General features: G+C 40.4%; 1 protein-coding gene across 15 annotated transcripts in view; it reads right to left on the minus strand.

Annotated features, from left to right (window-relative positions):
• LMO3 (LIM domain only 3) overlaps positions 1-17,873 on the minus strand; it is a 187,626-nt gene that overhangs the window by 59,044 nt on the left and 110,709 nt on the right. For 10 of the 15 annotated variants that reach the window (XM_045027425.1, XM_045027606.1, XM_045026696.1 and 7 more), the window contains one exon: positions 7,208-7,421. In XM_045027425.1, coding sequence (XP_044883360.1) covers positions 7,208-7,413 — 206 coding nt within the window. In that variant the 5' untranslated portion in view covers positions 7,414-7,421. Of the gene's footprint in view, positions 1-7,207; positions 7,422-14,242; positions 14,342-14,743; positions 14,768-15,346; positions 15,414-15,646; positions 15,786-17,099; positions 17,235-17,873 lie in introns of those variants that run through there. The other 5 variants (XM_045027518.1, XM_045026776.1, XM_045027346.1 and 2 more) reach the window with 5 other exon arrangements.

The following is a 17,873-nucleotide window of genomic DNA, read 5'->3' on the forward strand; positions in this document are numbered from 1 at the left end:
CCAACCCCAAAGTATATTAAAGGATATATTTAACAATGTTCTAAATATTAGAAAAACTGCAGAATAAGCAGTGTAGTAAATCCGAAATTTAGTTACTGTGGGCTGCATTCAATCCCATGTATGCCCTCCAGAACAGAACATTTTTTCTGCCAAGTCAGGTATGTCTAACTACATTGGCCATCTTGTACTCAAAAGATGACTTGGTGACAGAATCAATATCTATTCTTAAAGGAACAGTGTATTCCTAGGGATGTCTTAAGCTCTAATGTTTTGAAATAAATAGATGCATCATTTCCATGGGCACCTAAAAACAAAGAAAAGAAGGGAGTCGAGAGACCAATGGCTAATGGCCCATGAATTTAGAATAATTTGGAGTCTCAGCCACAGAAGGATATAAAATAGCAGCAATACCAAAATGCCATGATTTATAACTTCTTAACTACAAGAAGATTTCTTGGCAATGGCTTCAGTCATTCAGTTCCTAACTGAACATTAGAATCAAAAATTCAATTCAAGTATTATATTTGGGCCAGACAGACTTTAAGCTTGGGGATATCGTTTAGATTTATTTAAAGGGCCTTCGATGTCACCATAAAGTCTCCACTGGGGAAAATAAGCTTTCAAAACACAAGGCATCTGGTAACAATATATGCCCTCATATTTTAGCATACCTATGACTGCTAAATGAAAACTGATAGCCTTTAGCATTGAAAATATGCATTGTACATACATTAAATATTTTGGTCCTCAAACATGTATTTGTTAAGGAATATTTTATTTAATTTTCAATGGGAAAAATACATGGTTTTCCTTTTTTAAAAAAATCCCTTTCTCTTGGAAAAATTGATTAAAGAAGTTTTATTAAGCTTTTTGCTTTACTATCAAACAACATTTATTTGATCTGCCATAAATGTTGCATAAAATGCATCTTGGATACCTTCGAAATTTACCTTGGAAATTCCTAGCTTGCTTATAAGCCACCAGAAAGGTTACATTTAATACTGAGAAACAAGCATATGTTAAAGTTGGGAAAAAAAAGAAAAGAAAAGAAAGGAAAGTATAGTACATCTAAGTCACATTTGAAAGCTAGAAATTAAACCATCTGTCACTGGTAAAAGATTCAGGAATTTATCTTCCCAAAACCAAAATCATGCTGTAGAGTACCGGTATTAACAAAAGTAAGTAAAATAGCATAAAAAAAATCAGGAAAATTGTAGACAAGAAGCAACAAACAAAATAAGATGGTTGGAAATTTGAATCTGGCTTTAAAAAAAACCACACACACAGATTCCACACTGCACTGGCAGACAAACAGTATTAAAATTTGTTATATGCAGATAATTGTATGCTTGAGAATAAAGTATGTTCCTGTATTTATTTTTGTAGACTACTATATTGTAAACCAGCACTTAGGGTGCATTGAAAGAATATACTATAAATCTGATACTACAACATTGCGAAAGTTAGAACACAAGTTTCCTATCTATTCTCATAAAACATAGATCAGTCACTGTGCATTTGAGAGTAATTACACCTACAGAAGCAACCTACTGAAATATAGCTAATACTTTATACATAGATAAACTAAGAGTTACAGATATTGAAGAGTTACAGATATTCATTTATGGAGGAGTCCTATAGAATTCAATAGTGAAGAAACAGAGGATACTATAGATATTAAAATAGAAGGATTAGAATAAACTCTTTAAAATCCTGTACAATTCAATAGAGAACAAAATCCTTTCTATAGAATTTTTAAACTATCCTATAGAATTTGGTTTAGCATTGTACAGGCTAGCTTAAAATGATAAAAAAAACTTCTGTTAAAATGTTATCAATTGACAAAAATCTTTGTAGTGCAATTATTTGCTACTCAGATACCATATAATAGTAGTATCACAAAATGCTGCAGCAGTTTTCAAAATGAAATGTACTTGTAACATGAAATTTCTGGAGAACTTACGTGTCTGCTTTCAGCTCTCCTGAAATTCCTTGAGTACAGCCATAGGATTAATGAGAGTTTAACAATGCACAAATTACCAGAAACATGGAACTGCTGGATAGCGTCAAACTTCACTAGCAAACTCTGAGATTATGCTTTAGCGATTGTATTATAATATAGTATTTCCACATATGTGACTAAACACTAATTATTACAGTGTAACTGAAGGTGCCATATTAAAAGCTAAAATGGATAAAATTACATACAACATCCTGCCTAATTAGACCAATATATCAGAGAAGTATTACTAGTTATCAGTGTTTGGTAGAAAAACTATACAAGAGCAATGACAGACTGAAGTGTTCTGGAGATCTCACCACATGCTTTAGCAGTTAGTGGAAAAGTTGTTTCTTACTGCAATTTTTATAGAATAATTTTTTCTTTAAAAAAGCTAACAGCACATATAATTAGTGTAGTTTTTATTAACACATGCATCTTACACACTAAAAATTCCTAACAAGCAGAAAGATGCAATGTCTGACAGATATCTTAAAAATCAATGTTTTTATGGCCCATTTCTGCAAACTTATTCATATGAATTGTCCTCTAGACTCCAACAAGAATATTCAATTAAATAAAGCTTTCCAGGATCAGGCCCTTAGTAAGGAAAAGTGAGCTCTTATGCTTCAGTCCCGCAAACACACGTCAATAGGTAAACTTGGAGTTCAGTGCGACCTAGTGCTTCATTCTTTGACAGTTCCTGCCCTGAGTTAAGAAAGCTGATTAAATATGGTACAGTTTAGAATACACTCCATACCCAACTACTACTAGTGTTTTCCCTGAAAAACACACTTTTAATGTATGTATTTTTGGATGAGTTAATATCCTAAGTGTCTGCAGTTTTTTAAATGCAATTTGCAACATGCTAAGGAAGGGGGAAAAATAACCCACACACCACACAGGAGCTATTAATCAGCACCAGACCACGACACATTTTAAAAGTTCCTTCTCTTGAATTTCACCCAAAGTATTCCTGTTATGTATTTTTAAATAACCACCACCTTTAGAGTAAGGGCAACTGTACAGGCAAGACTGAATCCACCTCAAACAATTCATATCTTTGCAGCCTGCAAACCTTATCCATCTTTCCACAATCTAAATATTTTACAGACGCTGTATCTTTAGGATGTTTATGCCTGAACGCTTTACTTTCTGTAGCGTGCTTTCATTCTTTACAAGATCTGTGCCAATTTTTTTTTTAAAACTTGGTTTGTCTCTGAAGTCTTCAGCGAAAAGCAAAGCAAATAAAATATAATTCACCATCTTCCCCAACAAAAAGTAATCTAGTCATCTTTATAGCTGTTCACGATACTTTTAAAGTCTGCAGTAAATTTACAAGCTAAAATATCATTAAGTCTATAAGAAAGAGAAATTGTAATGTTTTGTATTTCACTCTCCCACAAATATACTACATAAAAAAAGCCCACCCTAATATTTATTTTGTGAATCCTTCTCCTATGATCTGTTTGCTTGGCTAGAGAATTTTGCCTGGCAAAAGTAATAAAAGTTCTAATTCAATTTCCATGTTGAAATGGATTTAAAAAAAAAAATCAAAAAAAAAAAATCAGAAACTATCTTCTTTGGGTTTACCAAGAGATATGCACTCCAACATTTAGTGTCATGGAGCTGAGTTAAAACCAGAAACGGTGAAGATAATTTAGCTACGTGAATGCCTGCTCTTCAGTGAAATGCTGCCAAAATTAAATAGGAATGAAACAGCACTTTGTAGTCATTGGTCGCTCAGCAGGGTTTGCGTAGTTAAAAACCTAAGTGAAAAGGGTGATTGACCTACATTGCTACTAGCTTAGCACAGCTGTAGTTTCATATTTTCCACTGCTTATGAGGAAGCTCATTATTTAATGTAACTGAGTTACATTAATTGTCAGCCTTTCATTTGACACTTTGGGCCAGATATTAATCTCAGATGTACGGCACACATTACCATGCATCTGGAAATACCCACTACGGCACATGTGCGCGCAAGCAGAGTAGCAATCCTTGAGATAGGGCCACGCATGCTTTGCGCCTAAAATAAGGATGTGCCCCGGGGTGCTAATGAACATGCAAAAGTCAAGTGAGCAGACAGAGTAGGCAAAAACCTTGCCACCCGAGAAGGGTAACAATAAGCAGTTTTTCATTTTAAAGTTCTTTTTGTAAAAGTTCCCTGTGAGACATAACTAAAGCATATTTCATACAACTCATACCTGTGGTTTAAGTAAGTAATAACCTTCCAGTTAACAACCAGTCTGATATGTTAACAGCCCAAGGGCTGTTAACATAACAACTGGTCATTAACTGCCATAATGACAGATTTTGAAGAGAATATCGCTCTTGTAAATGGACATGCTGCCAGTCAGAATGGAGTACAGATTGGGATAGGTCGATACATTAAGATGTCATTTCACATTTCTGAAGAAAAACTGTTTGTATTAATAGTACGTTCCATTTACTATAATTGGATGCAAAATATAAGAGTGAACCTAAATTCCTTAAATTAAATTTTCATTTCTTAACCTAAGAGTGTGTGAGCAGGAGACAGAAGCCTGCAGGGAAACTATATTCTGCATCTCATTTTCATGGAAAGTTATTTCTAATACTGAGCCCTTTCTTTATACAAGAAAATTTATACAAGAAAATTTACTTCCTGGTTAACAGAATAGGGCTCATTCCTGCAGCACCCACCCCAACTGCCCCTCTAATTGATATGAATTGTCCCTCTGAAGTCACTGGGACAACTCATGTTTAAGGATGAGGCCACCAATGAACCCTCTGGGACATAGCTTGTTACATCTTACTACAGAGACGTCCCCTGCTTAGGAGGAGGTTATATAGTGCCAATCACAATGATATCAAGGTGCTGATACTGAGAAACTACTACTTTTCAGAGTACACTCAAGATTTGAAGAAGGGTGAAAGACAGGAAGCCTCCCTGCAAACAACCTCCTTCCCCCAGTTTGATAATCGAACCATGTAAAACATACAGAGTGGCTCCATTATTGCTTATAGAATTTCTGGAATGGATGTCTTACTGAAAAACAATGAACAGAAAGAGAAATTGTTAAACTATTTTACTCTTCTAGTATCATTGAAGTCACATATCCTCTAGAGGGCACCACATAAATTAATAGGAAGCTACTACAATTTTATATGTAACTGACCACAACTCTGTTTACAGTTAAAATAAAAAAGATTGTAAGAGGATCGTTTGAAGCTGTAATCTAACCCTAATCTGTTCATTAGTACAAAGTAATTTATTCTTCATATTCATATCAAATAAGTTTTCATATTTTTGTAAACTATTTGCCTATAATGCTAGAGAACAACTAGCTTCTTCATTAGCATTATAATGAAGATTACTTGTACAGGTTCACTGCATAAGTAAATAATAAGGCAATGAGGAATACGACTATCTGCAATTACCTTAAGTGCATCAGTTTGAAGTTTAGTGTAAATACAAAGTTTGAGTCTATGCACTCGCAAATATCACTACAGAATAAGCACCATGACTAGATTTTAATGAATCCACAGCCAGATGAAATATTTAAACCTGACAGTAACACAATTTATCTCCCCTGTTGGTTGTAGTTACACTAATCAGAAAAGCAAATACTGTGTATAGATGATAAACTGACTTACACGCAGGTTTCAAGTGTGGTTATATTCAGACAAATGACTATGTAGAAATGGGGTCCCTTCCTACTGGCATATTAGGTCAAATGATCTTCAAGCTCAATCTACTGGCAAACCAAGTTTTCACTCGAGCTAGCCGTGCAGAGCCCAAGCAGCCATAGAACAAGTCTGCACCACAAGGTTCTAGTCTGCACCACAAAACAGAACAGTCTTGATCATTTTTTGCTGTTGATTTGAGAGGCACAGGGAACACATCTTTATTTCAAGATCCCAAATTTGCTTAACTCACTGACAGCAAATACAAAGACACCGATAAACCTGTAACTTCATCGTGGCTTTTTCCATGTGACTTTTTTCACTACTGCATAATCATTTGAAATGGGGGGGGGTCTGTCTTAAAAATTAGTTTGAAAAAATCAGGAGAAGCTAGATTGTCACCAGGAAAGAAGCTGTTTTTCTGCATTTTGAGACCACGGCCATGAGCATATGACTGACAGTTGTATATTAATTCCTTTAGATATGGTTTCCAGCCTTTTCAAGCAACTGTACCAATTTGTTAGAATAAGACCTCACTAGGTACTTCACTGGCACCCTCACCACAAGAATCTCAGGGTCCAAACTCTATGCTGAGCTCCGCCGCACCTGTGCTAGACTACCTTGCATTCAGTTCCGTGTTCTCAAACCTGTAATGGTGGGCTTCACAAGGAAAACCACACCACATTACACAAGACTGCGTTTGAAGCGCCTCAATTTGTATCGCAGGTCAGAGAGTGCATAACTGAATGCACACAGCAGCACAGAGCTCACACCTGTGTTCTCCTCCCACAATTGGATCATCATTAAGGCAGGGAGATGTAATGAGGCCAGCCAGTTGAGTACCAGTCATCACCATTACAATATTTCACATTAATTTGTGTTGCTACATTTTTCTGGGGTATACGGCCATTTTAGACATACTACCTAATCTATTTTAGGTCTTTTCTGCAGAGTGGGGTAATGGGTTTTACAAGGGTGAGAGTTCTAACACGCACTTAACATATTGTACATTAATGGGTCCGCGTAGACTTTGCTGGGGTGCACTTAAGGGTCCCTAGTGCATGTCAACGTAGCACTGTTTTAAACAGCACTACTTTAAAACACACCAGCATGGTCTAAGTGGACCAATTAATCTGCAACATATTAGTGCGCTTTACAGATGTAGATCTCTGCACTTTTGTTATAAGAGGTAGAAAGGATTCCTCCAAGTTAAGGGCAGAAGAACCGCAGAGTGAGAAAGCTACAATGCTTACACTCTCCTCTAAATAGAAGGCTTCAGACTCCAGTGTTGTCAGGCTGACAGCTATACATTTTACACTGAACACTATACTTTAAGAAGGTACGCAGTGGGTTACTTCAAGTCGAAGTATTTTCTCTATCATGGCATTTGTTTTATCTGTGCAGTACTTAAAATATAGTACTGGGCGAAGATTTTATAGCAGTCAGGTGTTTATTGTTCCAAGGTCTCTCTCTGTGTAAGAAAGATTGAACAGGACTACAATGCTTACATTCTAGACAACCATAACAACTCCCTCCTACCTCAGGTAGTCTCTGCGACAAAGGATAAGGTTGGCTTTGGTGTACAAGGTGGAGCCCACCTCCCCCAAACGACAGTCACAGCAAGCACACTTCAGGCAGTCCTCATGCCAATATTTGTCCAGGGCTTTTAGAAGATACCTGTCCTTGATCTTACGGTTGCAGCCAGCACAACCTTTCGGCTTGGTGTCTGGCTGGACTGAGAGCATTTGTATACCTGAAATAAAACAAATGAGACAGAAGAATGAGATCAACAACTGTCTCCCCTTCACAGATGTGAATTTTTCTTCCTAATGCGTAAAGAGACAGCTCTTTAGATGAAGCACACGATCTAAATAGTTAATATCACATTGACAATAGCATTAATATTCCTTTAATCTAAATGGTTAGTGCAGATCTCGTCTAGGTTCCTTACCTTCTCCCTAACATCCCCGCCTTCTCAGTCACTTGGCAAAAATTGCTATATAATGGGTTAAAAAAATCAATTAATAGAATTTTGACATTTTTATAATGGCCAGAAATTTGAACAAATCTGAGGAAGAGCTGAATCAGAAGCCAAAAAAAAAAATCCTGAATTTGATAATACTTAGTACTAGACACATCCAAATGATTCACAAATATGGAGCACGAGTGCTCCCAATTTTATAGGTGGGAAAACTGAAGTAATTAGGGAGGTACAAGTCTAGTTTTTTCAAGAGTGCTCAACATTTGGGGCCAGATTTCTGGGTGCTCAGTTCCCATTTAGGCACCTAAAGAAAGTGCCAGCTAGTGAAAATTAGGAGGTGCTGAGAATTTTTTCCTCTGTGAGCACTTTTCATCCAGACTAAATAGCATCAAAGCTTTATTAGCCTCAAAATGACCTGCACAAGGTCAGTGATTCACTGGCAAGCAGATCAACAGAATCCACTTCTCCCGATTCCCCAGCTCTGGCCAGTACACAGTGCTATAGAACAAGACCATTTTACGAACTAAACACCTGCTATAACAAACATTCCTGAAGAGAAGTAAATGGAAATATTATAGCTTTAGATAAAACAGTGAATGCCACTTATGAGATGTTGGATGGCTGACATCTACTTGTAAGGAGGGGGAATAGATGGCTATGAGAACTGGAAATGATACTATGGGCTTGTCTACACTTATTGGGGGATCAATGTGCGGCGATAGATGCATCAGCAGTCAATTTAGTAGTCAATCTACTGAAGACCCGCTACAATCGACCGCAGATCACTGTCCCATTGACTCCTGTACTGCACCTGAATGAGAAGCGCAAGGGGAGTCAACGGGAGAGCATCTCCTGTTGACATAGCATAGTGTGGACCCCGCAGTAAGTAGAGCTCAGTACATCAACTTCAGCTATGTTATTCATGTAGCTAAAGTTACGTAACTTAGATCGATCTCCCCCCATAGTGTAGATAAGGCCTTAGTTGCTGTATCACCAAGGACACAATCAGGAGTAGGACCGACTGCACTAGTTTTAACAGTGCTCAGGGTAAAAACACATCTGCCCCCGAAGATCTTGAAAATGAATGTCTCTAGGTTACTAGTTTGAATCCCCACCCCAGATTGGCATAGTTATCAGACTTGTCCTTTAAAATCCAAGTATTTCTCTCCCCTGCCCCCAGCATCTCAAAGTCCTCCCATTTTAAACGTCTAACAGGGCTACGTTATTGCTCCTTGCCTTACAGCAGGCAGGCAGAGAAAGAGCAAGAGAGAGCATGCACCACACACACACACACACACACTCTACTATATTTTTTCCAGTGTTTCAAGCCAAGCCTATAAGTTTATGTATTTTTAATAAGAGTGCACCCAATTATAAATATTACAATCAGTTTCTCACAGCCAAATGTGAAGGATCCGAGCAATATAATGAAACCCCAACCCAGAAACAAGTGTTATTACGCACACTCATTGCTCTCTCTCCTCAGGCAGAGGTTGGGAAAATAGTAGGGCTCTGCTCCATGCCTTGAAGGTCAGATGTGGACTCTGTGAGAGCAATGAAGGAAAGCAGCATCCAGAGTTATGGACTCTTCACCAAGGATACCCTACCTCATACTGCTATAAAAGATGGGGACTGCAAAATTTTGCTTATCAGATTATCTCAATTGTTGTGGTAACATACCAGGCAGCAGAAGCAGTCTGAGGTAGCTATAATCTCTTACCTAGCTCAGGTTAAGCTAACACAAGCCAACAGGAAGCCAGTGTAGACTTTGAAACACTGTTATAAGATACCTTTATGGCTGTCACCGCTAAGACAAGCTGCTGCATTCTGCGCCAGCTGTAGATTCCAAGTGGTCTTTAAGTGTAGTTGCAAGGAGAACATACGGTTACTGCAGTCTGCACAGATTCTAGATCCCATTAAGAGGCTTTTTGGGGGGGCCAGAGGGAGTAAGTTTTAAGTTTTACCTCAGAAGCTCTGTGGTCACTGAAGTTAGAACACTAATCCCCACTCACACTGTGGCATGCCCCCATTCCCCTGCCATCTATTAGTCATTTGTTAGATTAACATTTCATTACATGGAAAGTACTTAGTATGTAACACAAAGCAACCCAAAATACAACAGTGCTAATTTGAGATGTCAACAGCTCATAAATACTGAACAATTTTATTTTTCTGTCTCTGTGTATTGCGCCTCCCCCCAGCACTGTAGCATCTCTCAATTAATTGATCTTCATGGCTCCCAGTAGGTATATGGACATAATCCCCATTTTACATATGGGGAACTGAGGCACAGATTAAGTGACTTTCCCAAGGTCACATGGGAAGCCCACAGCAGCAGAGCCACAAAAAAAAAAATTCAGATCACTCATGTCATAGGCCAGTGCCTTAAGCACTGTCTATGGCACCTTACACCCTGCTCCTCCACCCACAAGCAGCATGCATAGAGCACCACTTAAATATAGCCATGAATGGTGGGTAAAGGCAGCAGTCAGACAGCACACAGAACACCTTTGAAGAACTTGTGTCAAGAACACTGCAGAAAATACCTTATGGAAAAATCCCACTGGATATTTAATACCCACTCAGAGTAAAGAGAAACCTCAGCATTTAACGTTTCCTCCGAAATAAGCATTTGTTAAATATTGGTGCCATTCATGGCTTTGCACAAGGCAGTCTCCAAACCACATACACAATATAAACCAATGAAAAGAGACTGACGAACAAGAAGCCTAAATTACTTGGAATTTGGTTTAAAAAGTTCAGAAGGATGAAGGACTGTAGAGGACTTGAAACTTTAGCTTGAGGGAATCCAGGTTAAATAAGGAGCTAAGATAGCTAAGGGCTTTAAAATATATATCTTAAATGTAAAAATTTTCACTTGATAGGTAACCATGGTAGAAAATCCAGGCTGGCAGTCTCTGCTCCTAATTGATCAAACCAGTGAGCAAATGTCCTTTTGCAGTCTGAAGTGAACAAGCTGCAAGAACCGATGCAAGGCTCAAAAATCTGAGAGCATTAAAATAACCAAACCTCATGATTCCCCAAAGGCTTGTCTGAGGTCATCGTGTTATAAATAAAGGTGTGGCCTGCAGTGTCTTCCAACTGGAGGAGTACATAGAAAATGTGATGCAAAAGTAAGGACATGGTCAAAGGCTACATCAAGATTTTTAACTGTATTCACAGCTCCCTTCTCATGTCTCTGCCTCAGTGATTTGGGAGAGCGTCCTCATGCCCCAACCCACTGACCCCACCTGTTTTCTTGGGGCTGAAGTAAAGGTGGCTCAGATGCATCCAACTCGCAAGATCTATCTTCTCATGAGGACAACACTTGTAGGGTCCATTGGGGGAAGGAGAGATTTTTCACAACAGCTGCATTAGATTGAAGCCTCATCCCTTTTGGCGAAAATTCATCCAATGCAACTGATGTTTAACATTACTTGGAAATAAATTTCAAGCATTTTAGTAATTTCTCTCTAAAAGTGCTCCTTAGGGCCTGACCTGTCTGTCACCCCCCCACCCCCCGGGAGAGAGAGAGGGGGGGGGGAAGGTATTGGCAGTGCTTGGTAGACTCTTAGGATACTCCCCCCTCCTCTTTCTAAACCCTGGACAATTTCTGTCCCCTCATTTCTAGGGCAGAGTTTCCATTTTTTTTTCCTGTTGTGTGGGTCACATTAACATAGATGGTCTCATGGATAAGCTCTCACCCATTAAGGATCCCGTACGATCCCTATGGCAACTACAGCAATTGCTTACATGGAAAGTGATCAATTAAATTAAAAGATATCCAAAAATATATTAGTCTGAAATAAAGAGTGCCAGCATCTTACGGTCAGCCAGCTCGCCCTGGACCACTGTCTGGATCCTTCTGTTCTAAGGAAGAACCGCAGGACTCCCTGTGGATACAGTCACCACCCAAACACTCTGTTTGACTGGTTGTTGCTGAGGGGTGTACATTACTTCCGCTAGTTCTAGGGCACAAGCTACTGTGATCAGCCTTTCCAAACCACACTCAGCTCAGTGAGTTGAGCACCTGATCTGTAAAATTAAAACCAAGGTTTCCCTACACAGCACTACCCATTATCTATCACAGATCTATAGTCTAGACTGATCACAATTATTGACTCCAGTTTGCCACTCTCAAATTAACATTTCTTAGTAGTCCGGTATACTATCAAGGATTATTTATTTATTTATTTTAAGTCATGGCAGATAGCACAGCTTTGTAGGTTGAAGAAATTTCCTAGACACCATATTCTACCCTTTGAACTCCTGGGGAAAGGTAAGAGACGATTTCTATCTTCTGATTTACCAATTCCTGGACTTTACCCTGGTCTGCCATAACCAAATCCTTCAAAATGACTCATTCCCATTCTTTTTATTTGGAATGTATATTGAAATGGCTGTCAATTTGTGGATATGAACTCCACAAAAAGGAGGAGAAGAGTGGAAACGGGGGGAAAATAGGCTCCTGAAAATAGAGTATACAGCAAAGAATAGATAAATAAATCAATTCTCACTCCAACTGTATAACCATTACTCACCCTCTTCCTCAATTTGAGGGAAACAAGTATTTGGTGTACGCTAGAGTATTTGCAATGCAGACTTAATATTTGCAATGAAGATCGGTGCCCACATTGTGGAAGGTGCTGGACAGAACATACTGTTCTTCCCTAAGAGTTGATATTTAGTCTTAAAGTAAAAGTATCAGTCAGAGGCTAAGCATCTGACTTTTCCGTGCTTATTCTGCACTGGTTCATTAGAACACTTAGGGCTACATTTTGCCCTTGGCTAGGCACAGCTCCTACCAATATCAACGGGCTATACCTCACAAAGGGCCAAGTTTTGCCTGTGTTTTAAAAAGGCTAGTTTGGATAACTTAAGTAATTTTAAAATTAAAGAATTTTCAAACAAAATACACAAAACCAACAAAAGAATTAAAGATTCTGGGGAGGGGGAAACCCAAAACATTTTTCAGGGTAGCTGCCACACCCCCTAGCTTGACCAGGTTTCCGTCATATACAGGGTTTACAGTTTGGTTCAATGGCTTAGCACCCCCACTATTCAAATTGTTCCAGCTCCCCTGCTTTTCAGATGCCCCAGATGCTTGTAGTCACACACTTACAAAGCAGCCAACGGCTTCTCTCCCAACCATTCAGGAGAAAAGAAGATACACTAGTGTTAAAAGAAGTTAAGTGTTCATAAACTGAGATACATTTCATAACTTGCTTACAGCACATGAGGAGTCATAACTAGTTTGAGATTGGCATGTGAATTGTTCTGTGGAAAGTTCTTATTGCCTCCGAGACCCTGCTATTCCGAGTTATTTGACAGGTTAAGGGAAATCATAATTAAAAAGAGAGACAAATAATAGCCTGTGCAGTGTGGTGCGCAGAAAATAAGTAGAACCATTTCATTTAAACTCTGGTGAGCTTTTAATTGCCTGGATTGCATTGTGAACCAGCCTAACGGTTGATTGCTTCCATTATGCTCTCTTGTTCTGTGCCATTCATCCGCACAGTCTCAGCTTCTGTAGTTAACACAACAAAGTAACCGCAACTCCATAACACCCAGGGTTTTTTTTTTTTTTAAATGAAAAAAGTAAGGTTTTTGAGTACTGTGAATGTGGATTCTTTTGTGTACTTTTGAGCTAATTTTGCTATAGTAAACAACAAAACTTCACTCGCGCTTCTAAAGACATGTATGAATCAGATTTGGGGGGGGGGTGAATGCTGGGAGGGGGGAAGTGGGTAGAAGAGAAGGGGAGGTTAGATGGATGCTAAAATAGGAACTCAGCCCACAGCTGGGAGCACTGACACAGATTAAAAAATTTGGCCAACATGGCCTTTCGATTGCCAGGAGACACCAAACAAAAGATTCCCCCCTCCCCTTTTGAAAGCTAGATTGGGCCTAAAAGGTTGTTTCTCTCTCTTCATTGGCCCAGAGCATCCCAGCAGGCTGTAGCCCCCTGAGGGACAACAATGCAAATAGATGTCCCCCTGATCTCAGGGACTGGAACTGCTTCTTAACTGTGTTCCTACCCCTACAGCCTCCCCCCCCCTTTTTTTTTTTGGAGCAATGATGCTGGGAACCAATTTGATTCCCTTTTTCTCCAATACAGCTGCAAGGCTCAGAGATACTGACATTTTTCCACTCTTATCAGTTTAATTACAGTTACCATGGCAGCAAAGTGCTAGTGCTTGGCAAAGGCCAACAAGAGATTTGCAAGACTGAGTTCAATTTTGATGCAGCTCACATGCAAAATAAAAAAAAATAAGAAACATACATACACTCTACAACAAAGGATCCCTTTTGGAATTAGACGCTCAAGCCTTTTGTGCTAATTCCTTTTCAAGCCACACAGGGATGGGGCAAGGGGTTGCAAGAGAATGTACAATATTTGTTGCACCTAGCAAGATTAATTGGCTTAAGCAGCAGTACTACAAAACTGTTCAAGGAAGCAATATTTCAGATCTCTTTAGAACACACACACGCTACAGCAACATATTTAGAAAGAGAAATCAGCCTTTTCAACACTCCCAGAGTGCGCACCGTTGCTGCTAAATACAAACTAAGACACGAGATCGAAACCTTACCAAAACTTTTCTCCTTTTTCTGCATGAGTTGACTTAAGAGTGCCTAGATAGCGCCTTTTCACTGAGCACCAAATCCCAGCCAAAGTAGCAAGTGTTTCCCCAGTTTGGGTCAAACTAGGAGCCTTATGCGCTGCAGCCAGACACACACCAGACAGCCGAAGCTGGGCTATTGTGCAGGCACTTTGGAGACTGGGGTGGGGGTGGGGGGGGGAAGGTGGAGGTTAGGGGACTGGTGGAACAAACACAAGCCAGCCACTTGCAATGTAGCAGTGTGCAAAATGATGGCGAATGACAAAACCACATGCTTCCCTAACTCTGCCCGTAATCCTATAATCCCAGCGGTCTCTTTTAGCTTCGTGGTAACAAATGGATTTGATTAAACTGTCACATGCAGCGTTAGCCTACCATATCATGTTCAATATGAAAAAGATCATAAATAGATCTAGTATTTCATAACACCAATCTGGCTACCCTTTCTCCCCCCCCTCACTCCATACATACCTCATGTAAAAATATACTGGGAAGCAGGCTGATGCAGTGTATTACCCCCTGTGTATTTGGCATTTCACTATTCCCTCCTTTCACCCCATTTGCTTTGCCTTAACAAGCAAGCAAAAAAACAAACATCCATTTGTGGCAATGGAGGAGTGCTAATTGCTGGACCCCATCTCAAGGGTTCAAAATAATAACAGAGCCAGTTACAAATTAAACTGTTCTAAAGGGAGGGGCTGGGATTAAAGCAGGGGGGGGGGAACCGTCCACCTGCTCCCCTGATCATTGAGACTACATTTCGAGACGCTCTGGAAGGAAATTGCTGCAGTTTCATTGTTAACTTTGACTGCTGTTTCTCCAGCCATTCAGCTGCGCGGGTCTCGCTCAGCATCCTCCGATTGCATGTATTTCATGTCTCATCATTAAAATAATGAAGCCTCACATGATTTAAACAAAACAGTCTCGGCAGAGCTGCAGCTTGAGTGAAAGTTGCAGTGCAGAGACGAATGAGTCTGTGCGTGTTGCAGCCCCAGTTTATGACTCATTAGGGGAGAGAGAGATGCGCACACACATAAATGACCCAAAGCTTGTGTATACAGTCGCCTCACTTACCTTCTCAATTAAGCGATACAGGGGGAGGCAGTTCAATAAGCACAGTGGCTGCTTTGTAGCTTTTCTCCTTGGGAAAGGTCAAAAAGAAGCATTGTTTGGGGGGAAAAATATAGGGATGAGCGGGAGAGATTGGGGGGGGAGGGGGAGAAGAGAGCTCGCTATTCTTTTAAGTTTAAAATAATGAGGTCCTCAAGGATCCGCCAAGTAATTGTGTTGACCGCATCCGAGCTACAGGTGTCCTCCTTTTAGTATCTTGCAATCCAAGGCTGTCTCTCGCCGTCCTGGCTGAAGACAACTTACCTAAAAGCAGCGTGTGAGGAGCCGCGTTGAATGAAGTCCGGGCTTTATCAGCTGCAAAATGCAATCCCTTACCAGCCAGACATAATACAGCAAAAGAAAAGGTCACTCGGTTATTACTGAGCCAGCAGAGCCCAAGCAGCTCTCGTGGAAGACCACAGAGAAAGCAGCTCCCTTCCGATTTAAGGCTATTTACCTCTCTTCCCTCACCACCACCCCCCCCCTTCCTCTTTCTCCCCCCTCCCGTTCTGCAGCTCACTCAAGTACAGCCGCCCTCGGAAAGTGCAAAGCAGCCAGGAGACAGATTGGGCTTTGTTGGTAATTTCCCATGGTGAAAATTTACAAGCCGGAGAGTGCAGTCAGCAAAACCACATGCATATGCTAGACACAAACACCAGGGACAACCTCACACACAAAAAGTGACCTCTACAGAAGCCATTCAGCATCAGCCCTCCAGAAACAGACTCAGGAAAGAGAGGGAGCGTGCACCCCCCCCCCACCCCCCAAAAAAGTTGCCCAGGCAAAACAGAAGCGGGGGAGGGGGGGGAGGCAAGAGACACATATCTCTGGCGCTATTAATCAATCCCAGGAAAGACCCTTAAGGTGAAAGTGAAAACCCATTCAACACTAACTCTGCGCTGCCAAAATGGGATTTTCAGAACTGCCCGAGAACTCCGGTGTTGTAGTTCCTTCCTCAGCTGGTTCCTAACTTTCAAGCATATCTCCAAACTCCCAATCAGACCTGCCAAGGGGCTCGATCTACCAGTACTCACATTGGGCACCGCTTGGCATATGCCACCTTAAATTATTGTTTAAACTGACTGCCCACGTCTCAGGATAATCCCCCAGTGAACTCGTCTCTCTGTATGGGATGCCCAGCCCAGAATCTAATGCGCGATCTCACTCTATGCTTAAAGGGTGGAGGGACAGAATCAAATGTTTAAATCAACTTGACCAGAAGCCAGACAGACCAAAAATAAATAAATAAAATAAAATAGGTATGGCATACTCGCTAATGAGCTTTGTAACCGTGACTGAACGCTTCTTGGCTTTCTATAATAAAAGATGTTGAGCCTAGTCTACTGTAAATAAAGTAAAAAAAAAATCCACAGCATCTTCCTTTAAAAGCCATCTGCACTTGGAGAAAGACCAGATTAAGAATTTGTGAAGCCAGTTTTCAGACTTCAAAGTGATTCTCTGTTGTCTGCTATTAGGAGCACCACACTAGATTTCCTCAAAGCTTTGAAAGATGTCAGCTTACAACATACCCTAAATTTGAATGACACTCATATTATGGAAGTCTTTCAAGCCCCAAGGTTTAAAAGCATTGAAGTACTCTGCCACCATCCCCTCCCCCCATATTAATCCAGCAGTTCTAATAAAAAAAAAGTCAAATCAACCTAGTAAATGCACACGCTTTGGGGGGGTGGGGGGCACACTTAGATAACTTCAGTACCTGTGAGTATTCCTGATTCTGTTGCCCTCCTCTCGCTAAATGGGATGGGACCAAACTCAGCCACAACCAACCTGAGCAAGCTCCCGAAAAGCACAGTCAGAGGCAGCAGATAAATAAAAGCCCCTTCTGTTGATATGATCTGCAAACAGAGAAAAGCAAGACTCGCCAGAAACCTGCCTTTCTCGTGCACGCACCCATACGCTCAGCGAGCAGACGCACTTCCCTGTGTTTATAGACTACTTCTGCTACCACACCACTCTGAAAATACAGCAGTGTGAGTGTGTCTCTCGCTCGCTCTCAGCCAATGCACTCCGAGAAGAAGAGAGGGAGGGAGAAGTTGTGTGGGGAAAAGGGAGAAATAAAATCAAAACAAATGGTACAGCTAATGAGGACAATTAAATTAATTATGTTCAAGGAGATGAGATTTTTTTCCCCCTCCAACTGTATGATCTGTTACCCCTCGCTGGCAACTGCTGCTCTGTAATTCATGGCAACTGATTAGTGCATCTATGCAAATCTTTGTTTAAATCATTCAACTAATTAAATGATGGGATTATTCCTCTGCCTACGGTGACATCATTCGCAGTAATTAGTACTCTATTTGGACTGTGGCAATAAGATACCCGATGTCAACACCAACCTGCAGAGACATTAACCACGTTGTCACTTTTTTTTTTGTGTGCGCGCAAGGGACAAACACCCAGATCTAATTGCATCTTTCCAGCCCTCTCCCGCCCCCCCAAAAAGATTTTTTTTTTAAAAATTAGTGAATAA

The sequence above is a fragment of the Mauremys mutica genome, chromosome 1 (genome assembly GCF_020497125.1).
Source record: "Mauremys mutica isolate MM-2020 ecotype Southern chromosome 1, ASM2049712v1, whole genome shotgun sequence".
Lineage (NCBI taxonomy): Eukaryota > Metazoa > Chordata > Testudines > Geoemydidae > Mauremys > Mauremys mutica.